The 24,651-nt window shown below is 41.4% G+C and overlaps 2 protein-coding genes across 5 annotated transcripts; both read right to left on the reverse strand.

Annotated features, from left to right (window-relative positions):
- Positions 1-1,872: 1,872 nt before the first annotated feature.
- Positions 1,873-6,651, reverse strand: LOC110153419 (glycoprotein hormone beta-5-like). Its single transcript, XM_055159523.1, has 3 exons — positions 6,267-6,651; positions 5,467-5,656; positions 1,873-2,397 (listed from the first exon to the last, which is right to left on the reverse strand). The coding sequence occupies exons 1-3, from the start codon at positions 6,293-6,295 to the stop codon at positions 2,206-2,208; spliced, it is 411 nt and encodes a 136-aa protein (XP_055015498.1). The 5' UTR covers positions 6,296-6,651; the 3' UTR covers positions 1,873-2,205.
- Positions 6,652-9,847: 3,196 nt separating this feature from the next.
- zfyve21 (zinc finger, FYVE domain containing 21) lies at positions 9,848-24,284 on the reverse strand. 4 transcript variants are annotated; one of them, XM_055157766.1, is made up of 9 exons: positions 24,108-24,284; positions 20,495-20,545; positions 19,893-20,061; positions 19,207-19,282; positions 18,781-18,872; positions 17,926-17,979; positions 15,944-16,074; positions 14,824-14,899; positions 9,848-14,134 (listed from the first exon to the last, which is right to left on the reverse strand). In XM_055157766.1, exons 1-8 carry the CDS (start codon positions 24,237-24,239, stop codon positions 14,867-14,869), a joined length of 738 nt encoding a protein of 245 aa, XP_055013741.1. In that variant the 5' UTR covers positions 24,240-24,284; the 3' UTR covers positions 9,848-14,134; positions 14,824-14,866. The 4 variants fall into 4 exon arrangements, with proteins under 4 accessions (XP_055013741.1, XP_055013735.1, XP_055013749.1 ...); XM_055157760.1 differs by lacking the exon at positions 9,848-14,134 and having other exon boundaries at positions 14,295-14,899; XM_055157774.1 differs by lacking the exons at positions 9,848-14,134; positions 24,108-24,284 and adding an exon at positions 21,569-21,689 and having other exon boundaries at positions 14,295-14,899.
- Positions 24,285-24,651: the final 367 nt, after the last annotated feature.

The following is a 24,651-nucleotide window of genomic DNA, read 5'->3' on the forward strand; positions in this document are numbered from 1 at the left end:
AGGTGTGTTGAGGGGGGTCTTGGGTGTGTGTGAGCGGGTCTTAGGTGTGTGTGGGCGGGTCTTAGGTGTGTGTGAGCGGGTCTTAGGTGTGTTGTGGGGAGTCTTGGGTGTGTGTGTGTGGGCGGGTCTTAGGTGTGTGTGAGCGGGTCTTAGGTGTGTTGTGGGGGGTCTTAGGTGTGTGTGGGCGGGTCTTAGGTGTGTGTGAGTGGTCTTAGGTGTGTGTTGTGGGGGGTCTTAGGTGTGTTGTGGGGGGTCTTAGGTGTGTTGTGGGGGTCTTAGGTGTGTGGGCGGGTCTTAGGTGTGTGTGAGCGGGTCTTAGGTGTGTGTGAGCGGGTCTTATGTGTGTGTGAGCGGGTCTTAGGTGTGTTGTGGGGGGTCTTAGGTGTGTTGTGGGGGTCTTAGGTGTGTGTGAGCGGGTCTTATGTGTGTGTGAGCGGGTCTTAGGTGTGTTGTGGGGGTCTTAGGTGTGTTGTGGGGGTCTTAGGTGTGTTGTGAGCGGGTCTTATGTGTGTGTGAGCGGGTCTTAGGTGTGTGTGGTGGTGGGGTCTTAGGTGTGTTGTGGGGGTCGGTCTTAGGTGTGTTGTGGGGGTCTTAGGTGTGTGTGAGCGGGTCTTAGGTGTGTTGTGGGGGTCTTAGGTGTGTTGTGGGGGTCTTAGGTGTGTTGTGAGCGGGTCTTATGTGTGTGTGAGCGGGTCTTAGGTGTGTTGTGGGGGGTCTTAGGTGTGTTGTGGGGGTCTTAGGTGTGTGTGAGCGGGTCTTATGTGTGTGTGAGCGGGGTCTTAGGTGTGTTGTGGGGGTCTTAGGTGTGTTGTGGGGGGTCTTAGGTGTGTGTGGGGGGTCTTAGGTGTGTGTGTGAGCGGGTCTTAGGTGTGTTGTGGGGGGTCTTGGGTGTGTGTGAGGGGTCTTGGGTGTGTGTGAGCGGGTCTTAGGTGTGTTGAGGGGGGTCTTGGGTGTGTGTGAGCGGGTCTTAGGTGTGTGTGGGCGGGTCTTAGGTGTGTGTGAGCGGGTCTTAGGTGTGTTGTGGGGGGTCTTGGGTGTGTGTGGCGGTCTTAGGTGTGTGTGAGGTGTGTGAGCGGGTCTTAGGTGTGTTTGTGGGGTCTTAGGTGTGTGTGGGCGGGTCTTACGTGTGTGTGAGTGGGTCTTAGGTGTGTTGTGGGGGTCTTAGGTGTGTTGTGGGGGTCTTAGGTGTGTTGTGGGGCGGGTCTTAGGTGTGTGTGGCGGGTCTTAGGTGTGTGTGAGCGGGTCTTAGGTGTGTGTGAGCGGGTCTTAGGTGTGATGGGCGGGTGGTGTGTGTGAGCGGGTCTTAGGTGTGTGTTCTTAGTGTGTGTGAGCGGGTCTTAGGTGTGTTGTGGGGGTCTTAGGTGTGTTGTGGGGTCTTAGGTGTGTGTGAGCGGGTCTTAGGTGTGTGTGAGCGGGTCTTAGGTGTGTTGTGGGGTCTTAGGTGTGTGTGAGCGGGTCTTAGGTGTGTCTTAGGTGTGTTTGTGGGGGTCTTAGGTGTGTGTGGGGGTCTTGGGTGTGTGTGAGCGGGTCTTAGGTGTGTGTGAGCGGGTCTTAGGTGTGTGTGGGTCTTAGGTGTGTGTGAGCGGGTCTTAGGTGTGTTGTGGGGGTCTTAGGTGTGTGTGGATGGGTCTTGGGTGTGTGGGCGGATCTTAGTTGTGTGTGAGCGGGTCTTAGTTGTGTAGCGGGTCTTAGGTGTGTGTGAGCGGGTCTTAGGTGTGGGCGGGTCTTAGGTGTGTGTGAGCGGGTCTTAGGTGTGTTGTGGAGGGTCTTAGGTGTGTGTGAGCGGGTCTTAGGTGTGTGTGGGCGGGTCTTAGATGTGTGTGGGCGGGTCTTAGGTGTGAGTGGGCGGGTCTCAGGTGTGTGTGGGCGGGTCTTAGGTGTGATTGACAGCTAGGTTACACAGATGTGGTGCTCTCGGTGGTCCTGGTTTGACACTCCTGTGGTCTGTAGAAAGAAGTGGACAAAGGGAGTGTGACGTCACCCATAACGTTCGGCTCCAGTCAAATGAAGCTCACAGAGGTTAGCAGTTATATGGGCAAATCTGGGGTTCCGTAGTTGGACTTCCGATGCCGAGTATCACAGCAACCAAAGAGCCAATCAGGAGCAAGACTGTTGAAGGCAACATCGTGAAACGCAGCTCAGAGGAAAGGTGTGGGCGGGTCTTTGGAGTGGTGGGCAGGGTCTTGTGTTTGATTGACAGGTGTTTCACGCAGATGTTATGCACTCGGTGGTCCTGGTCTGGCACAGGCCGCACTCACAGCTCAGGGCAGAGGGGTAGCTGTAGTTCGGGTCGACGTTGGCGCCGCAGTCGGGCAGTTTGACGGTGACGAGGCGAGAGGAGTTGTACGTACAAACTCTCTGATACGAGTCGATGAACGGAGGGTCCACGATCGGCTTCTGAGGAGAGAAAGAGGAAAAGTTTATCTGGCAACTGCAAGCTCAAATGTGGTTTTAAATGAAAATGGAGAGAGGGAGGACAAAGAGGAATAAGGAGAGGAAGAGAAGACTGGAGAGATGAAGGGGAGGAGAGATGGAGTAGAAGAGGTGGTCGATGAACAGAGGCGCCACTATCGGCTTCTGAAAGAGAGAAAGAGGAGTTTATCTGGCAACCACAAGCTCCAGTGTGGTTTTAAATGAAAGGGAAGAGAGGGAGGAGAGGGTGACTCGAGAGAGGAGAGGAGGAGGAGGGAGAGGGGGACTCGAGAGTGGAATGGGAGGAGAGAAAAGAGGAGGAGAAAGGTGGTCAGTGGAGAACAGAATGGAATCAAAACACATTTTTCTTATAAATCTCAGCGTCGCTCTGTGGGACAAATGAGCTCATGGGCCCAGTTTGGCCCACGAGCCACCCTTTGGACACACCTGTTCAAGAAGCTTTTTAAATTGAAAGCATCTTTAGGAGGCGCTCTTTCTCTTTCTGTGGCTTTGTTCACATGCACCAAAATCTGATTCTAATCTGATTTCTGGACCTTTGAGCAGATTTAATGATGAGAGGAACCACGAACTGAAAGATGTTGTTTTGTTGTGGCCATAGCAGTTTGTCAAAACCTGATCTCGTCAGATGTCAGAGTTCAGCAGGGCCGGGTCTGTTTAATATTTGGACAGGAGACACTGGGAAAATCAGGTGCCACAGGAGGCGCTAGTCACAAAAACTGTTGTTGTGTGCTTAGGCAAGACACTTCACCCACATTGCCTAGTATGAAAGTGGAGTGTGTGAGTGATGGTGGTGGTCAGAGGGACTGATGTCTCTGATTGGCTGGCAGCCATGCTTCCATCAGTCTGCCCCAGGGCAGCTGTTTACTACCACCAGATGTGGAGTGAATGAATAACGCTCTGTAAAGCGAGACAAATGTCTCTGAAAAGCTCTATATAAATAAAACACTTACTTACTTATTTTATTATTCTAACTCGTTTGAGTGTGTGCGAGTAACTGCAGCTGCTGAAAACATTTGGGTTCACAGAACATTCAGACTAAACACCAGAGCAGCTCTAAACACCATGAAACAAACAGAAAGGTGCTTTAAAGACACATTGTGCTTTTGTGGAAGAACCGTGGAAAGACTCAGTGAAGGAAACAGTGAGAAGATGCTTCAATGCTGTAAAAAGTTCATTTAGCACAATTTGTACTTTGCAGTGACATCACGCTGGGGGTGTTCTGTAATTTCTATTGGCAAAATATTCAGCAATTTCCATAGTGACACTATGGTGACAGGAGCTCAGTTTGTCCACTGATCTGAAAGCTGGTGGTTCGAATCCGTCTCTCGACATAAACATCATTGGGTGAGCGGTCAGATCCACTGAGCCACAGGTTGGAGGTGCAATTCCAGCTCCCACAGATGAATGCTGTTCTTGTGTCCTTGGCTAAGACACTTACCACCCCCAGTGTCTGTGTACTCTGGTGTGTGAATGGGTGAGTGGTTCCTTGTTGTAAAGAGCTTTGAGCCTTGAAGGTGGAAAAGTGTTATATAAAATGTGATACAAAGTTTAAAGATTGTCTGAAGACTAAAGAAGAAGAAAGAATGTATTTAAACAGCATATTTTCAGGAGGCTGTGATCAGTGCGAGGGTTCATGGTCTTGTTGAGGTGTTTGATTTTCAACTAAAAGGTGAGAGTGACACACAACACAAACCATCTCATCTATTGTAGGTCCAACTAAGTCAGATCTTTCTGGTCTGTGTTCAAATAAAGATCAGATTAACATCTAACTTGAGTAACAGAGCTTCAGACAGAGCAGTGCTTTCAGTTAGCATCACACTGCCAGGGAGTGTTGATGACATCAGGTGTAGTAGCAGTAGATCCACTTTAATAGTTTAATATCAGTGCAGTGTTTTGTTTTTGTCACTTGAAAAAAAAATCCTCTTGTTTTCTCTTTTTAAATTTAGAAGCAAATGTTTTTTCCAAGTTAAAGTGAGTGAGTGTGTGTGTGCAGGTGTGTGTATATATATATGTGCGTGTGTATGTGCATGTGTGTGCAGGTGTGTTTGTGTATGTGTGTAATGTGAGTGTGTGTGTGTGCATGTGTGTAAATATGTGTGTGTGTGTGTGTGTGTGTGCGTGTGTATATATTGTGTGTGTGTGCGTGTGTATATATGTGTGTGTGTGCATGTGTGTAAATATGTGCGTGTGTGTGTGCGTGTGCGTATATATATATATGTGCATGCGGGTGTGTGTCTGTGCGTGTGTATATATATGTGTGTGTGTGTATGTGTATATATGAGTGTGTGTATGCGTGCGTGTGTATGTGTATATATGTGCATGTGTATGTGTATATATAAGCGTGTGTATATGTGTGTGTGTATATATGATCGTGTGTATGTGTGCGTGTGTATGTGTATATATGTGCATGTGTATGTGTATATATAAGCGTGTGTATGTGTGCGTGTGTATGTGTATATATGTGCATGTGTGTATATGTGTGTATATATGTGCATGTGTGTATATGTGTGTGTATATAGGGGTGTGTGTGTGTGTATATATAAGTGTGTGTGCATGCGTGTGTGTGTGTGTGTGTGTGCAGGTGTGTATATAAGTGTGTGTGTGTGTGTGTGCCTGCGTGTGTGTGTGCATGTGTGTATATATCTGTGTGTATGTGTGTATATATGTGTGTATGTGTGTAAATGTGTGCATGTGTGTGTATACATGTGCGTGTGTGTATGTGTATATGTGCGTCTGTGTGTGTGTGTGTGTGTGTTTATGTATAAGTGTGTGTGTGTGTGCAGGTGTGTATATAAGTGTGTGTGTGTGTGTGTGCATGCGTGTGTGTGTGCATGTGTGTATATATCTGTGTGCATGTGTGTATATATCTGTGTGTATGTCTATATATATGTGTGTAAATGTGTGCATGTGTGTGTATACATGTGCGTGTGTGTATGTGTATATGTGTGTATATGTGTGTGTGTGTGTGTGCGTGTGCGTCTCTGTGTGCGTGCGTGTTGTTTATGTATAAGTGTGTGTGTGTGCATGTCTCACCTCCCAGGTCTCGCAGCGCCCCCAGCAGGCGTCTGTGGTGATGTGCAGTCCTCCACAGCCCGGTTTTTTAGCCAGAAACGTGAACTCTCTGACCGCACAACCTGTGAAACGACGAAGATTCACCACGGAGGAGGACAGGAGAGGGGGAGCGACGGAGGAGAAGAGGAGGAGCAGGGAGAGGAGGGGGGGACTGGAGAGAGAGAAGAAAAGAGAAGAAGAGAAGGGATGATGGAGGAGGAGAGAGAAGGAGGAGGAGAGGAGAGAGGGAGGAGAGAAGACAGGGAGGAGGAGGAGGGAGAGAAGGGGTGGACTGGAGAGAGGAAACGAGAGAAAGAGGGACAGAGGAGAGAGAGGAAGAAAAGGGAGAGGAGAGAGTGACAAGAGAAGGGAGGATAAGAAAGAGAGGAGTGGAGCCAGATAGATGAGAGAGAGGAAAGAAAGGAAAGGGAGAGGAAAAAACTAAGGAAGAGGAGAGAGAACGGAAGTAGTGGAGAAAGAGGGAGATGAAGCAATAGAGGAGCAGGGATGGAGAAAAAGGAGAGAGAAGGAGGAGAAGAGAGGAGAGGGGAAATCAGTAAGAAAGACATGCAAGAGAGGAGGCAAAAGAAAGAGAGAAGGGGGAAAGCAGAGGAGGAGAGAAGACAGGTAGGGGAAAGAAGGGATGAGGAGGAGAGAAGTTAATTCAGTTTTGTAAAAAAAAAATAATAAAAAAAATAAAATCTAAATTAATATCACACATAAAAGCACGACATAAAAACAAAAAATAAATAAAATAAAATAAATACAAAAATATAACAAACCTTCCAAACTTCCTGAAGTGAATCCTCATCCTTTCTTTCTTCTTGTGCAGAAAAAGTGAAAAATAAAAGCTCCAGAGTCTGTTTCTTCTTGTGTTTAGCCCCAAACCTGCACCATTTATAACCTTCTCTCAGCTGTCAGTCAAACTGTAGCCCCGCCCCCCTGACCTGCAGCGCTCCTGCATGTCCCACTCCTCTTTTTTTCTCTCCATCCTTTTTTTATTCTCTGCCACTGCCTCTCTCCCTCTTTTTCAGTCCTTCTCCTTTCTCTCACTTTGCATCTCTCTCTCTCTTTTATTTCACTCTTCCACCTCCTCTTCTTATCCCTCTCTCTCTTTCACTCTTTCTCCTTCTCTCTTCCTAACCTCTATCTCACCCCTTTCTTTCTTTTTAATACTGTCTCTTTCCCTCTCTACCCCTTCGTCTCTCCTCCACCACCACTCCCTCTTTCTGGATCTCCCTCTCTCCTTCTCTCCCCTGTCTCTCTCTCTCTCTCTCTCTATTTCTCTCTCCCTCCTTCTCTCTCTCCGTCCATTTTCCTGATGAGGGGAAATCCCGTCTTTTGTGTAAACGTCTTGAGGTGGAACAGAGTTGGACTTTAGGTTCATCAGATCAGACGTGTCTCTGTTCAGACGTGTTTTCAGACTTCAGGAGGAGCGGGGCATTTTCTGCTTCAGATTATCAGCTTTTTGTGAAAGAAAAGACAGAATAATGACTGGAAAAAGCTGCACAAAACTTCAAGTATTTTTAATTTACTTTTCTTAGTCCCACAGCTCAGGAAAAAGCTTTTCATTAACTTAAAGATACACAAAAGTGACACTTGAGAGCTTTGAGTCATGTTCTAATGTTGTTACCTGGTTGACTGAACAGTCGGGCAAGTGACTTCCCATTGGCTTCAAAAGTGGTTTTCCACAACTGCATCGAGTTTGCAGTGAAGGCCTTTAGAGTCTTGTTGATATTGTACAACTCCAATCACTCAGTGATCTGTGTCCAGGTTCTGCATGGGCGACTGTTAAGGGTGATCTATCTATCGATAGAAGGTCACCTGTTAGCTCCCTTTTTCATGAGTGAATTTTACTGGTCAATCTTTGTTCCTCCCCTCAGTTATGGTCATGAGCTTTAGGTAATGACCAAAAGGACGATATCGTGGATACAAGCGGCTGAAATGAGTTTCCTCCACAGGGTGTCTGTGTGCTCACTTAGAGATAGGGTAAGGAGCTCAGCCACATGGGAGGAGCTTGGAGTAGAGCTGCTGCTCCTTCACATGGAGAGGAGCCAGTTGAGGTGCCTCGGGCATCTGCTCACCTCCCTCGAGAGGTTTTCAGGGCATGTCCCACCTGGAGGAGGCCCCGGGGAAGACCCAGGACACACTGGAAGGACTATGTCTCTGGGCTGGCCTGGGTCCCCCCGGAGGAGCTGGAAGAAGTGTGCATGAGAAAAGAAGTGTGGGAGTTCCTGCTTAGACTGCTGCCTCTGCAACCTGGCACTGGATAAAGTGGAAGAAAATGGATGGATGGATGGGTCCATCACCTGCGTATTTCTATGGATGTCATTGCTCTGAAAAGTTTAAACTTAAAAGAGGAGGAGGAGGCAGATAACGAGTGAATGGCAGATTTGTGCATATATTTTGGGGATTTTTTTGTTGTTGTTTTTTTTTTATTCAATTACAGGCGGTTTTATAGCTCAAAAATACCTAGAAAGCCTCTCCATAGATCTGACCTGTAACTTGGTCTGGTTTGGTCTCCACACTGATAGAAAGGTTTAATATCATACTGTGAAACATTCCAGACAAAGTAATAACATCTGCATGGAGAAAAGCATTTGACAGACCCTCCACCAGAAATGTTACACAATGCACCTTTAAGATAAGATGTCCTTGTAGAGAAACGTGGGACCAGCTCCAGATCTCGAGCTGGTCTTGGTTAACTGGAGGATTTGACCTTTTGTGAATGTTTTCAGAAAATGTTATGGTTTCACAAAATACTAGTAGTAATAGTTAGTGAGGTCACTTGCTTGTCTCCATGGAGATTGCTCAGTTTATGCCATTTTGTGGAACATTCCAGGCAAAACAACATCTCCAGGTTTCAAACTCTTTCCCTTGAGGACTTGGGACCATTTAAAATACAGTTTTCTGGTCCATGTTTTAATGTTGTTATGTTGTTACGTGTTTTGTTTCATTCACACATGTTTAACACACTCTGTGCCACCTTGTGATGTCATGTGATAATACAGGAAGTGCTCCACTGTGTTTTTAACTCCATACACCTTCACTAGAATCATCTGAATGTTTTTTTCAGCTCTGGAAATACCGATCTCTACTGAACTAAAAGGTAAAAGTTCACTTGAAAACCACTGCTTCATGACATCACGAGGTGGAACAGAGCATTTCGAGCTTTGGAGATGTAGACAGACTAATAATAAAGAGCTACACAAACATTTATGAATGAAACAAACACAAGTCCAGGTCTGTTTTTCAAAAGTTTCCAACTTTAGAACATGACCTTTTCCTTTTCTCTGTTGCAAGTTTCACCAGTTAGATCAGTCGCTTGTGTGCTGTGTTTTGATTGGTTGGCCTGGTTCTGTTGCCATGGGCCCTGGGTGGTTACACATAATTACAGGGTGATTTTATTAAACATATTTTTGCTCTTAGTTCATACTTCACTAAATAAAGGCTTTATTTTGACCAAGTGTTAATCACACGTCAAGTCCTGCAGCGCTGTCATTATTTTTGATGTAGTTCGCAAAAAATACTGACAAAGATAATTTACTTAGTTTCTAAAATAAAAAATGTGGAGCGTAATAATTGAGGAGGATGTTGGTTAAATTCCAGCTAACAGTATTGCGGTGTTCTTGTGCCTCTGGGCAAGACACCCATCATCAAACTTTAATACTATTAAAAAATATATAGTTTGTTGTATCAGTGAATCCAAATTAAAAAGGCGTTTATAGTGCAGGGGGCTTTAATTGTATTCAGTCAGTACTTTATATTAATACTTCTTCAAATGCAAGAAGTAAAACCAACCTTGTATTTGAAGAATATATGTGTAAGCAGCAGCAGCAGCAGCAGCAGCAGTGAGTTGTTCTTCCTGATAGAAAGTTTGGCAGCGTCGGACTGATATATGAGAAAATAGTCCCTCAACATGCGACGATTCATGTGATGCAAGGTTAGTTTTATTTCAAACATTAATTTTATTGGCACAGACATTCACATGGTGTAATAATAGATTTGTTTGGGGTGTTTTGTGGAGTGGGTAAGACTGTTTTTAGTGGCAGAAGAACTATGACCATTGACATGCACTAGTCTAACACCAGTGACCTCTGCAAATACAAGGACTGGATGGAATATTTCAAAAAGTGTCTCCACACGTCTCCAACACTCTGGAATATGAGGAAGTGAGGCCCTATGTGTCCAAAATCCCAAACTGTCCCTTTAATGTGATACTGTGGAACATTCCTGGCAGAGCAGGAATAGAAACAAGCAGGTGATGGACCCTCCCCCAGAAAAGTTACACAAGGCAGGTTTAAATAACAAAACAAACCCATCTATTCAACACCAGAGCCTTTACAAAAGAGTGGACTCACACTTTGGTACAAACAGATTTTAATGGAAGAACAGGTAAGTGACAGGTGAGCGACAGGTGCGTGACAGGTGACAGGATAAAGTGCAGCTACAAATACATTTAAAACAGACACGACAAGTTTAAATCATTAACTTCATAAAAACAAGAGGACACTTTCCCCAAATTTCAAAATAGTTCTGGGTCACCGTTTTTAACCTGGTTTTCAAATCTTATCATCACTTGTACCTCTGAATATAACTGAATAATAATAAAACAAAAACAGAAATATGTATTGTCATTAAAACATGTCAATAATTAAACTAAATTATTGACATGTTTTTGGACAAACATTTATTTTGAAAAGGTTTAAATAAATTGCATCTAATTTGAGTTTCTTTTCAGAAGTCTCATGTTAAAGGTGCACTGCGTAACTTTTTGGCTGGGGGTCCATCACCTGCTTGTTTCTATGGAGATGTCACTGCTCTGCCAGGAATGTTCCACAGTATCACATTAAAGGGACAGTTTGGGATTTTGGACATATAGGGCCTCATGCCATGGCATTAAACAGCTCTACTTTATATTTATTCAGTTACAAGTGTTTTTAAAGCTCAAAAACACTAAAATTAACAAATATTCTGACTGTGAGTGGGGTCACCTCTCCACAGATCTGGTCTCCATGAAGACAGAAAGGTTTAATGCCATACTGTGAAACATTCCAGACAATGACAGGCAATAACATCTCCATGGTGAAGAGCATTTGATGGACCCTCCACCAGAAAAGTAGCACAGTGCAGCTTTAAGATCATATTGGCACCAACTCATTTACATTATAGTTTAATCTGTTATAAATTACAAGATTTAGTTAGAAAATTTCACTTTGGAAGAACAAATATTTCTATAATTACAATTTCAAAACATAATGAATAACAGTCAACAATAACAACAAAATACACAAAAGTGAAATATAAACTTCAAAATTAAACTTTTAAAGGTTATTACTGTGTTTGGCAAAATACTCAGTACAAAATGGTGATACATGTAGGAACTATTAAAGCAGGTTTACAGAAAGATTCATGTACATAAAGATAATACTGAGATCAGAAAAAGAATTAAGATGGGAGTAAAGTTCAGGTTTGGAGAGGCAGACTAAACCAGGACTAAATCAGGACTGAACCAGGACTAAACCAGGACTAAACCAAACATAAACTAGGGTTAAATCAGGACTAAACCAGGATTAGATTAGGTCCAAACAAGAACTAAATTAGGACTAACCCAGTTGTAAACCATATTTTAAAACTAGATTAAACTAGTAAACCAGGACTGAACCAGAACTAAACTAGGACTAGATCAGGTCCCACCAAGAACTAAACTCTGTTTAAAAGAGGACTGAACCAGGACTAAACCAGTGCTAACCTGATCTAAACCAGTAGTAAACCATATCTAACACTTGAATAAATCATCAAACCAGGACTAAACCAGGTCTACACAAGGTCTAAACCAGGACGAAACCAGGTCTAAACCAGGACTAAACCAGGATGAAATGAGGATGAAACCAGGACTAAACCTCGTCTAAACCAGGTCTATACAAAGTCTAAAGCAGGTCTAAATCAGGTATAAACCGGGTCTACACAAGGACTAAACCAGGACTAAAGCAGGTCAAACCAGATCTATATAAAGTCTAAACCAGGTCTAAACCAGGTCTAAACCAGGACTAAACCAGGACTAAACCAGGTCTAAACCAGGTCTAAACCAGGTCTGGAACACTGGTCCCGTCTGCTCCTCCAAATCCAGAATCTACAACACTTAAATCTGATCAATGGAAGCTAAAAAAATGTGGATTTATTTTGGCAGTAAACATTAAGAGACGACATTCAGACAAATAAACTTCTGTTATGAACCACGTCAACTGAAAACTTCTCAAACATGTGTATAAAGTAAAGCAGAGTACACAAAGTACACAGAGCAGAGCTAGTGTCAGGTCTGTGGAGGAAGAATGCATTATCCAAATGTAGACACTGGAAGTTTTGTAAATAAAGTTATGGCACGAGATCCACTGCAGTCAAAAAAATCAAACCTGGAAGACCAACTTTATAAACTGCAAAAAAATTCTAACGGAACAATTTATACAAGAAATAAAATCACTTGAATTCAGAAAAAAGGCCAAGAACACTGAATGTGATTATAATATCTGCTGATTTTTGGATTTTCGTCATCTGATCGGTGTCGGCGGCAAGGTATTTGAGGGTCGTGCCCCTCCTAGCGGCCACTGCTGCCCCACCCCCCAGCACAGGCCGTTATTATGACTATTTAAAAATGATTTTGATTGGCACATTTCACTTTGGGCTGAGGGCACAAACTTTAGCGCCCAGACCAATGACATCACAGTCTGTTTATTTAGTGCAGTGTGATTGGACAACTGTCCTGTCACTCACGTCACGTCAACCTGCTGCGTCAACTTGTAGCTGCTTCACGATTAGCGGCAGCTGCTACTTTAGCCTAAAGCTCCACACAGGAAATGGCGAGAACAGAGTCAAAGACACTGACAGACCCGCCGCCGGGACCGGGACTGTCGCTACCGCTGCTGGGGCCGGGACATTCGCCGCCGGGACAGGAGACAATCGCTGCCGGGGCTGGGTCAGTTGCCACCGGGCCGGAGCTCTCGCTGCCGCCGCTGGGCCAGGCAGAGGATAAAGTCTATCCGCCTTTGCCCGCTCGTTTCTGGGTGTAAAAGTTTGACCGTAGCGCAGAGGCAGAAGTCTACCTGGTGTCTCAGTGCTAATATGGACTGGTGTAACTTTCAGATTTAAGTAGCAAGCGGGATTAAGTTTTAGTTTTACAACCAGCTCGTGCATTCGGCTCCCGGACCTGTGTCACGGACCTGACTGGACCAGGATTGGACCAGTTTCATCTCTTCATATTGGACAATAGACTTTAGGAGACAGAACCAGCGGGACAGTGGACAGAGGAAACACTCTGCTCATGGAGCCTCACAGGTAAAGAGTGTTATAGTGTTAATAGTGCGTAAATGAGCTGGTGTGTGATGGAGCTGCTCTGGTTGTTCTGTCGTGTGCTGTAGGAGCGGCATCTATGTTCATGTTGTGATCGTGGCCTCTTATTGTAGTTTTGTTGACGTTGTTGTGTCTGGGTGTGAGCACCGTGTTACATTGTGTTATTGCGTAAAGTTTGTGCTTGGCTGTTCATTGTGCTCTGACAGATATAGTTCAACCAATAGTAACCAAAATATTCACAATATATATTTATAATTTTGGCCTTTGTGCCCCTCCCAAAAATTATACCACCATTTTTTTATTTTTATTTTTTATATATCTCACATCAGGAGAAGTGTGTGGACGGTGTACCCTCGTGTACCACGCTCACTACAGCCCTGGTGCTGCCCGATGTGTGGCTCTTTCTTACCCGATTGCTTCTTTCAATGATGTTGTTCAGGTGTTTTTGACGAGAGGCTGTTGTTTAATGTTTACAACCAGTGGCAGGCCTTATTGTTTTTTAATAAATCTCAACCTTTTATTATTGTCTTGTGTGCGTATTGTCTACCACACAACCTCAACAACTATTGCAGCTAATAATAATAATAATCATAATAATGATAACAACAACAACACATAATTAGCCTTATACTGTTAAAGAAAAACGTGTTTGATAGTTGATTTTTTGCTTTGTATGAAAATATTTCTCAAATGGCAGTGCCCCCCCTGCTGCTGACCCACGACCCTCCAGTAGATGTGCTCTGACGCCGACTCTGCATCTGATTTTGACCAAAGAGATGTTATTGCTTTGCTAGAATGTTCCACAGTATGGCAATAAACTCATCCACGCTATAGTCACACAATCAGGTCAAGTTACAGGTCAGATCTGCGCAGAGGCGATCCCACTCACAGTAAAAACGAAATGTTCGTTAAAGTACTTTGAGCAATATAATAACACCAGAAATTAACAATAAAAATGAAATGCCAGACTGTGAAACATAAACATCTCCACGGAGATGAGCAGACAACAGATCCAGCACCAGAAAAGTTACATAGTGCAGCTTTAAAGGTAAACAGAACTGAAAACGTCCAAACAGAAGAGACAGAAAGTTATAATATTCTGAATTCAAGTGATTTTAACTAAACACGATTTTACCTTTTGTAAACGTCAAGTCCAAAATTCTATGATTTTTAACCAGAAAAATAAAGTACATTTAGATGAGTAAAAATGGGCAGTTTGTGAGGAATGGCAGTTTGAACAGTTCATAAATGTAAAAATGTGATATAAGAGAATACTGTAAGAATCTTCATCTAATATTGGCAACTGTAAAAAAAAATGTAAGGATTATAACTTTCAAGAATGCTTCAAATTTGAATTCTTTGTAGAAAAAAAAAAAAAAAAAAAAGAAGAAATTACCGTCAATGAAAAATGTGCTTGTAAACACGTCAGTTTTATATTACAAAAAAGAAAACTGGTTAAATAATTATCTTCAGCAGCACCTCTAGAATTTTATTATTTTATTTGTACAAATGGATTTTTATTTCAAAATCTTGGTGCTAAGAAAAAAAAAGTTAAACATGTTGTAGTTGTGGTTTGAGTCCTGGTTTAAGTCCAGGTTTTAGTTGTGGTTTTAGTCGTGGTTTAGTCCTGGTTTAGTTTAAGAGCCAGTATATCAGAGGGTTTGTGTATATTTCTGGTTTTACATAAGGTTTAGACACACAAGTTTGTATTTACAATAGACGAGGACCAGAACAGGACCAGACCAGACCAGGACTAGACCAGGGACTAGACCAGGGACTAGACCAGGGACTAGACCAGGGACTAGACCAGGGACTAGACCTGGAACTAGACCTGGACTAGAAGAGGATTAGACAAGGACTAGACCAGGGAGTAGACCAAGACTAGACAAGACCAGGAAAAGACCAGAACTAAACCAGAACTAAACCAGGACTTAACCAAGAACCAGACCACAAACTAGACCAGGACTAGACCAGGACTAGTGTGAGACAGACCGTTGAAGGGAACACTTGGGTGAGACGAGGCCACTGAGAGTCACTAGTCACGAGATTCGTACAACAACTTTGCCGCCTGAAAAAAAAAAAAAAAATTTAAAAATATTTTGTTTATTGTATCAGTGAATCCAAATTAAAAAGGTGATTATAGTGCAGAGAGCTTTAATTTTATTCAATCAGTATTTTGCAGTAAAAATTCAGACACTAACAGATCCTAAAACTTGAATTGAAACTAGATCCTCATTTGAGCAGGTATTGATAATAGAAAAGTCACACTGACAGGACAGACATGAACCTTTCCATGGAGCACTGAGGGATTACACAGATCTACTACATTTAATCTAATCTATTTAAGTATTAAAGTCATTTAAAAATGTAAAGAGTAAAAACTAAAAATATTTTGTGTGTATTTTGAGATCTTACAAAGCTTCAAATGTTTTGATTTTAATAAAGAATTGCATTTTTGAATTGTTTTCACTCGAAACAGTTACAATATAATTGTTTCTTTTCCCAGCTGTTTCTGCTTGAGACAGTAATAAAAAATACTTTTATCTTGAAGTCCTGTTCAAAAATGTACAGTGAAGTAGAAAGTACAGATACCTGCTCTCAGATGTAGTGAAGTAAAAGTAAAAAGTATCTATCTTAAAATCTTCTTAAGTACAGATAACTTTTTTTTTAAATTTTTTTATTTAAAAGGTGCACTGTGTAACTTTTCTAGTGGAGGCTCCGTCAAAAGCTTTTCTCCACTATTATTATTGTTTAGTCTGGAATGTCTCACAGTATGGATTAAACCTTTCTTTCTATCATCATGGAAACCAAACCAGACCAAGTTACAGGTCAGATCTGTGGAGAGGCGACCCCACTCACAGTCTGAAAGAAAGAGTTATAAAACCACTTGTGATTGAATAAATGTAAAGTAGAGCTGTTTAATTTCACACTGTGGAACATTCAAGACGGAGCAATGACATCTCCATAGAAACAAGCAGGTGATGAACCCCCAACCACAAAGTTACATAGTGCACCTTTAAGCACAGTACTTTACTACTTTTACTTTGTTACATTCCACCACTGGCAGTAGCAGTAGTATTGGTAGTAGTTGTAGCAGTAGTGTCTGTATTACCTTGTGCATAGCAGCGAGCCACTGTGCTGCCCCCTTGTGGTCAGGAGCCGTGTCCAGTCTGAGCGTCTGAGAGTCCTGAGAGCCCATGGGTTTGTACTGCACCAGGAGACCACTGGCCCTGGCCCCTGCTCCTACAGAGGACGAAAAAACTGCTATGAGAGGGACAAATACAGGGACTAAAGCTGGCATCACTAACACAGAGAGAGGTCAGAGGAGAGAGAGAGAGAGAGAGAGGGTGGACGAGAAATGACTGAAATAACAAAAAAAAAGTGAAATAAAAAGGGAAAAATGTCTAAATATAGTGTCTGTGAATTGACCCTTTAAAATAAATCATAATTTTCAATAACTGATTAACAGATTTAAATGATGATTAGCTGGAAATGCTGATTGTTTGACATTATAACAAAAATAAACACCTATTTTAAATTTCCACGGTTCACATTAGGGCCCGACCGATATGGATTTTGTTGTGGCCGATATGATACCGATAAAATGTCCGTTGGAGCTGCCGATAGCCGCTATAATCGCCGATATATTTAGTGATGTAAAAATTCACTGTAAATCTTGCATTGTTTAAAAAACTTAGGTTTGGCTCACTAAAAGCAGCTGGCTCTTTCGGTTCCCAAGCGGCTCTTCAGGTTCTTTTGTTGCAAGCAGGACTAAACCAGGTCTGAACCAGGTCTGAACCAGGTCTGAACCAGGTCTGAACCAGGTCTGAACCAGGTCTGAACCAGGTCTGAACCAGGTCTGAACCAGGTCTAAAGCAGGTCTAAAGCAGGTCTGAAGCAGGACTGAACCAAGTCTAAACCAGGACTGAAAAAGGACTAAACCAGGACTAAAACAGATCTAAACCATGTGTAAAACAGGACTAAACCAGAACTGAACCAGGACTTGAGTGTCGGGACTCGGGCTCGAGAGAGGGAGAGAGATAGAGACCAAGATTAGTCCTGGTTTACTTATTTTACACTGAACTATAGAAAACAGCCTGTTTATGTATAAACCGATTGTCCATAAAAAGAATATAATCAAGTGTTGCGCACATGGATCTGTGTCTGCGGGTGTAAACAAGAACACATGAGTGACGTGTGTTCAGGGACAGTACGGACACACACAGACAAATGACTCTACAGATAAATACTGATGTGGAGCCACAAATTTGGACATTTATCTGTCTGTAAATTGGATTAAATCAACATAATATAGAGAGTCTAAGCTTTATAACGACGTATAACATGCCCACGTGAAATATCAGCAAGATTTAGGCTGATTGGCGATATGTTTCTGAGTGCCCATATCGGCTGATAATATCGGCCAACCGATATATTGGTCGGGACCTAGTTCACATGTTAGTTCATTTGCTTCTCTGTACAGAAGGACAGAAAAAATACAGTTTTCTAACCTCAAAATTGTATTTAAAGGTGCAACTTTTCTGGTGGAGAGTCTGTCAAAATGCTTTTCTCTGTGGAGATGTCATTGCTCTGTCTAGAATGTTCCACAGTGTGACATTAAACAGATCTACTTTACATTTATTCAATTACAGGTGCTTTTATAGCTCTTCCTGACTGTGAGCGGGGTCGCCTCTCCACAGATCTGATCTGTAACTTGGTCTGATTTGGTCTGTGTGAAGATAGAAAGGTTTAATGTCATACTATGAAATATTCCAGACAAAGCAATAAAAGGAAAACATTTGATTGACCCTCCACCAGAAAAGTTACACAATGCACCTTTACAACTGTTATGGACATGAATAATTATAATATTATGAATAAATTCCATATTTAAACTTTTATATAATTGTACTTTGTTGTACAATAAAACGACAATGATCGAGCAGAGGTCATGATGGATGAGTAGCTTTTTGTACACAGTTTGGCGATTATTTTTGTTGCTGATTCTCACAATTATATCAAAAGTTGTATATAAAAAATGAAATATTGTGAAATATTGAAAGTGGAACCATAAACACAGAGACAGAATCAAACCTTCGTAAAGACACTGACTCTCCATCAAACTGGTGTAAGTGTGAACCTCCTCCTCTGCAGCAACACACACACACAAAAGAACATACAAGGAAAGAAAAGGGAGACGGAGGGAGGGAGAGAGGAGAGAGATATGAGAGAGAGAGGGGGGAAAATAAAGAGAGGAAAAGAAATGAAAGATGAAAGCGGAGAGAGCAAAAAGATAAGGAGGGAGTGTGTGCAAGGGAGTGAGGAGTGAGAGAGTGTAAAAGAGAGAAGGGGAAAAAGGAAAGATGCAAGAGGGTGAAAAAAGAGAGAGATAACAAAAAGGGTTAAGAGATGACAAAGGGGGGTGGAGTTAAGAGTAAATAAGAGTAAAGAGGAGAGAGGGAAGAGAGAGAGAGCAAAAGGGTTAGTTAAAGAAAAGATTTAAGTGCTTAAGTTGAGCAAATTAAAAGATCTGTTAGAACAGACATGTCAAAACTATGGCTCGGGGGCTAAATGTGGCCCTTAGACCATTTTTTTGGCCCTGAAGCTTCTAGGTGAATTGGCCCAAATTATTTTAAGCAGAACTTTTACTCGAAGTGTTTTTGATCTTGATAAATCTGATATTAAATACTTGTGTGTGCTATTGAGCTTAAATAAAGGAGCCCCAGTCTATGGCCCTACATCATCCCTCTGCTTCACTTGTGTTTTGATCCTTGATGAAAAAGTTTGGACATCCCTAGACACAAGAAAGCACTACCCTGTCCTGTTTTATTTACTGTATAAATATGTACAGTGGTCCTGTTTACCTCCTGGACTGAACCCCTCAGATTACAATTTGATATTTAAACAGGTTTTTGGTTTATTATTTACATTGATGGTAGTTCTGTTTACCTCCTGGACTGGAGCCTTCTGTGAGCACCTGGATACTGGAGATACGAGTCAGCTCCACCTCGAAGTGACTCTCTCCATCCAGAAACAGGTATCTGAGAAATACATAATCTATTTATAAAAGAAACATGACACATGCACAGGAACTTGTCTCACATCGGGACTGAAATATGGTCTTAACATCTAATACACAAAGAGTGTTTTTGTATGATGTTATATAAAGGATGTAAAGGATGCATGGTTTATAAAGTAAGGATAACTTTAGCAAGATGTTTGAAATGAAAAATGAAATCTGATCAGTGTGTTGTGGGAAATGCCACTTGTTTCAGCTTGAATTTATCAGACAGTTGTCATTACAGAGAGTCTGAAGTTGGACTTTTGGGTTTCTCGTCAAGTCATTAAAATCAACAGCATAGTTCTGTTTTTCACCTGTGGTTGTTTGAAAGGCGACATGTCATAGTTTCTGTTTTGTCTGAAGTTCCCAAAGTCACAATGAATGTTCCTCCTGCAACAACACAACACAAAACTGTGTTACAACTACAATATAACAAAATATATATTAACACAACTCAGGAGCACAACAGATGCTTTAATTTAATGATAAAAAACATCATGTCACTGATGTTATTTCACTGATAAGTAATGGAATTATTATGAGTACTCCAACAATTAATCTGATGATTTAAAACTAATCAAAGGGGTAAAATACAACAAAGCATCATTTAAAGTTGCACTGGGTCACTTTTGTAGTGTAGGGACATCACTGGCTTGTCTCCTGCCTGTAAAGTTCCAAAGTATTGCATTAAACCTATCTATCTCCATGGAGACAAGCAGGTCACAGCACCGGACCAAGTCACAGGTCAGATCTGTGAAGAGGAGAGCCAGCTCACATGATTTTCAAGGCATTTCTGAACAACAAAGACACTTATTGTAATTTAAATAACTTTATGCCATTCTGTGAAATACTCTAGGCAATGGAGATAAGACAGGAATGTGGTGAGAGCAAAAAGTGACACAGTGTGGCTTTAATAGTTACATAAAACAATAATAAGTTGCAGCCTTATTTCTCATGAGTAAAACATAAACATATATATTGACAGTTCTTGTTGCGTTACCTCCGAGCAGCACTTTGAGCTGTTTTTCGTAGAACTCGGCCTCTCTCTGCGACGCAAGGCTGCAGGCGGAACACTGTCTCACCGGGTCCACGAAGCACATGCGCGGCAGGGGAAGCTTTTTACTGCAACACTTATCGCAGAAACACCGGCCGCAGCGACGGCAGTGGTGCTACGGGGGGCGCCAGAGAGACACAGGTCAGAAACACACACGACAACAGAAACAACAGCTCAGAGCTCTACAAACACGCTGTCAGATGCCCTCCCCCGTGTGTCAGATGCCCTCCCCCGTGTGTCAGATGCCCTCCCCCGTGTGTGTCAGATGCCCTCCCCCGTGTGTGTCAGATGCCCTCCCCCGTGTGTGTCAGATGCCCTCCCCCGTGTGTCAGATGCCCTCCCCCGTGTGTGTCAGATGCCCTCCCCTGTATGTGTCAGATGCCCTCCCCCGTATGTGTCAGATGCCCTCCCCTGTAAGTCAGATGCCCTCCCCGTGTGTCAGATGTCCATCATTTTTATTTCATTATTAACTATTTTATGTAGTTTTTGTTTTTCTCAGATTAAAGTTTAACAGAACCTTAAAAAAAAATAAAAATAAAAGCTAAGACCTTTCTCCTGATGAAGTCGAACTTGGTGTCACACTGCATACATCTGGAACACTGCACAGACAGGAAGCGTTGAAGGGAGAGAGAGAGAAAGAGGGAGGGAAGAGAAAGGGAAGTGAAAAAACAGATCATCAAAAACACAGACTGGACATTTCAGTTATTTTAAATTGTTCCAAACAGAGCTGAAGACCTTTAGTCATTTTACTGATTAATCCTTTTATTTAGATGACAAAGATTTCTATGGGACCACAACAAAAAGGAGAAGCATGAGTAAGCTGAAAATTTGGCATTTATCCGTAAAATGTCAACTTAAACTCAAGATTCACAGGTTTAATCTGGCTGTAATAAGTTCACAGATAACTTCAATACGGACGATAAAGCCGTTTTAAAGCCTTGAGGGAATCAGTGCAGTGTGACTTATTGGTGCAGATGAACACTGAACATTTTACACAAATGAACCGACTTTATGTCATGTTTAAGATGTAAAACGTTTCCCAAACTAACATGAATGGGACCAGAAGTGCCACCACAAGAAAGCGCGGTTTAGGAGCGTTTAGAGTGGGCAGGGCAGAAATATACAGTTTCCTAGTAACCTTTTCTGCATAAATAGTCATTTTTGCAACCCTAACCCTGCACGTGTAGTCTTGAGAGTGCACTTTGGGTCAGATAAACAGAGATATGTAATAGTTTTGAGCGCTTTTGCCACGTCCACTTTTTAGTTGCCCAAGCAAACAGCAGGACATGTCTTTAGTCCAACAAGAGTTTATTTAGTCGACTACAGCCCTGGTACCAAGTTGGACTGACATTTTGAAACTGTCATGATTCAGGCAACTTTAGTTTGAGCAAAACAGTCCGTGACAAAAACAGTTGGTGACAAATAAACATTTAACACATGGAGCAATTCTGAACAAAGAGCAGCTCTGAGGACAAAGAAGCACTCAATAATAATAATAGAAAAAAAAACTATACAGAGAATTTAAAAGGCAAATGTCAGCTGGAATTAAAGATTTCAAATACTTATTGAATTTTGAATAGGGGACAACATAGCGAAGGCCTGAAGGCAATCAAAAAACTCACTTTTTAATATGTAACATTTGTGGTCAGAGCTTTGTCCATTTGTCCAGCCTTTGTTTGAGTTTCAGTGGATCCGTTTTTAAGCCAAAACAAACATTAAACTGAACTGAACCCGGCTCTTCACACTGCTGATGGAGGTTTACATGTTCTCCCTGTGTCTGTGTGTTTCCTCTGGTACTTCTACTACTGACGCAGATTTTCCACTGTGTTTTTAATCTACTCCACCCGGCTTCACTTGAATCATTTGGATGATTTCACTTCTGGAATTGCCAATCTCTACTGAAATAAACTGTAGGTCTTAATGTGAATACTACCACTACATGACATCACGAGGTGGAACAGAGCATTTTGAGCTTTGGAGATGTAGACTATTAATAAAAGTGTTACTCAAACATATGTGAATGAAACAAAATATAACTTCAGATCTGTTTTTGAGGACGTAACATTATAACATGGCTTAAAGCTCATACGAGTCAGTTTTGCGTATTATAGGACCTTTAAAATCAATGCCAGTGAATATATTAATGGAATAAAAGTAGTTAGGAACAGTAGTTGTACTGTTAGAAACTAGTGATGCACTGATTCTGATTCTGACAAAGGCACTGTACAAGATAAATAACTTTCACATCATATAAATTGTATAAAAGGTTAACTGTGTTTTTCAGTCCTTGCACAGATAATCAGGAATCAGAGCGGAAAAACAGAAACAAACAAAATCTGAATTGATACATTTCTACTTAGAACTTGAAATTATAAATACCAATATGGCCTGCTAATGCTACTACTACTACTATGACTACTACTACTACTGCTACTATTACTACTAACTACTATAACTACATATCTTCATGGACCTAGTACAACTGTAACTACTACTACAGCTACCACTACTGCTACTACTACTGCTGCTGCTACTATTACTACTACTCTTACTGCTGCTACTACTACTGCTAGTACAAATACATACCTCTATGAACCTATTACAACTATAACTACTGCTACTCTTACTGCTGCTACTACTACTATTACTGCTACTGCTACTGCTGCTACTGCTACTGTTACTACATACCTATGGACTTAGTTCAACTAGAGCTATAATTACTACTACTACTACTACTACTACTACTACTACTACTACTACTACTTACAGTTACAAGAACCATAATTACTCTTGCAGATGCCATTTTTTTCTAATAATAATATGATACATAATATGACACCTACTGGTAACATTAGTAGTCTTCTTTCTACACCCAAATAGTAGAAAATTACTATAAAACGCAAAGTAGTAACAATACTGCAGTAGTAGTAGTACATTCAGACATGCACAAACAATTGACATGTGATTTTATTCTCCCTTGTACTAGAAATTTAAATATTTAGCTTAAGAAAGTTGGTCTGATAAGCATGTAATTTAATTAAAATAAGACAAATATTCAATTGTAAACTCATGTATTAGCTTAGACTGTCAGTTTTTGAGTTCTTTCTCCACTATAGCTTTGATAAAATTATTAAAACTTGATGCAGTTCTTATGGGACTTGGCTCTGCACAGGAGAGGCACTTTTTCTCAGATAAATAAGCTGAAATTTCAGTGTTTTTGGTCAGATTGTGCAGCTGCGTGGCTCTGAGTAAAAACGCCCAATATCTACACTAAAAGTGGCAAGAGACACGAGAACACACAGGAAATACACTAGGAGAACTTCAGAATAAAACACACTCAACTATTATTGCTATTGAACTTACTAGTACAATATAATTTATTACCAATACTAATTCTATCAGAGGTACTTGTACAAATTTATAATTTAGTTTATAATTTAGTTTATAATTTAATCAAATACTAACTTTAGGAGTTAAATAAGAAATACAGATATTTGTCCATAAGGGGAATTCTTCAGTTATTATTAAATTAACAGGTCTGCCTCTACAAAATGAAATAACTAATGTTTAAAAATAACTATAGACAGCATAAATCTGACATTACAATGATAATTACACAGCCTTAATATACAAATTAGATTTAATGAAAAGCTATTATGACTTCATCTTTACTTAAGTGGGGATTTGATATATTAAGCTTTGTTTGTGTTTTTTTTGCTTTGTTTTGTTTTTTATTATGTGTTTTTTCTTTTTTAATGTTCTTTTGCAATTTATTCAGGTTTATATATATATATATATATATATATATATATATATATATATATATATATATACATACATACCATAAACCTTATAAGCCACAGTATAGTAGTATATAAGCTTTTTATTTTTTTTTATTTTTTTTTACATAAAATCAATATCAAAGAGTACAAGTAAAGAAAAATAAATACTAATGAAAATAATAATAAAATGACTATAATAATGTAATAATTCTCATATAAATATACCTTTTAATGACCGAACGCTTTTACTTTGAAACCAGAAGTCTCTCTGCTCCGTCTCCCTGTAGCTTCACTCCACACAGCTCTCATCATGGCCTCTGTCACAAAGCTCAAACCCTCTTCACCTCCTAACCGCCCTAAACCCTCCGCTCCTCCGTACCTCTTTGTCCGGGACCCACTGCGGCTCCTCCAGGCTGAAGGGGCTGTGGAAGGCGCCGCTCTCCGGGACCATGCGAAGGCCGCTCGGGCTCCGGACCAGCTTCTTTCCGTCCGGGACCGAGGAAGACGACATGTCTGCGGGAACTGCGGCTGCTGGCTCCGAGAAGCTAATGTGGCTAATGCTAACGGAGCCCAGCCTCCGGAGCACTGACAAACAGCGGTTCAGCCAATCACAGAAGCAGAGGGTAGAGGGCTGGACCAATGAGAGAGCAGGGGGCGGGAGTCATGTGCTCAGTGGAATGTTTTGGTTTTTATTGCAGTTTTTTTGAGCCCCACCCGCAGAAAAACAACTCAGAATCAGACATATGACCAGGGAATGTCTGCACGTACGGGATAACATCTCCCAAGTTACATAAATAAATAAAGATTATAAGATTAAATGCATTAGCCTACTCAAGTGAAGACTAAACTCTGAGTTAATAAACGGAATTTCAGTACACAATTCATCCACATACTTGAACCAACATACTTTACAAAATGTTTTC

Source organism: Boleophthalmus pectinirostris, unplaced genomic scaffold (genome assembly GCF_026225935.1).
Source record: "Boleophthalmus pectinirostris isolate CB_2022bp ecotype Guang Dong unplaced genomic scaffold, ASM2622593v1 HiC_scaffold_10, whole genome shotgun sequence".
NCBI classification, from domain to species: domain Eukaryota; kingdom Metazoa; phylum Chordata; class Actinopteri; order Gobiiformes; family Gobiidae; genus Boleophthalmus; species Boleophthalmus pectinirostris.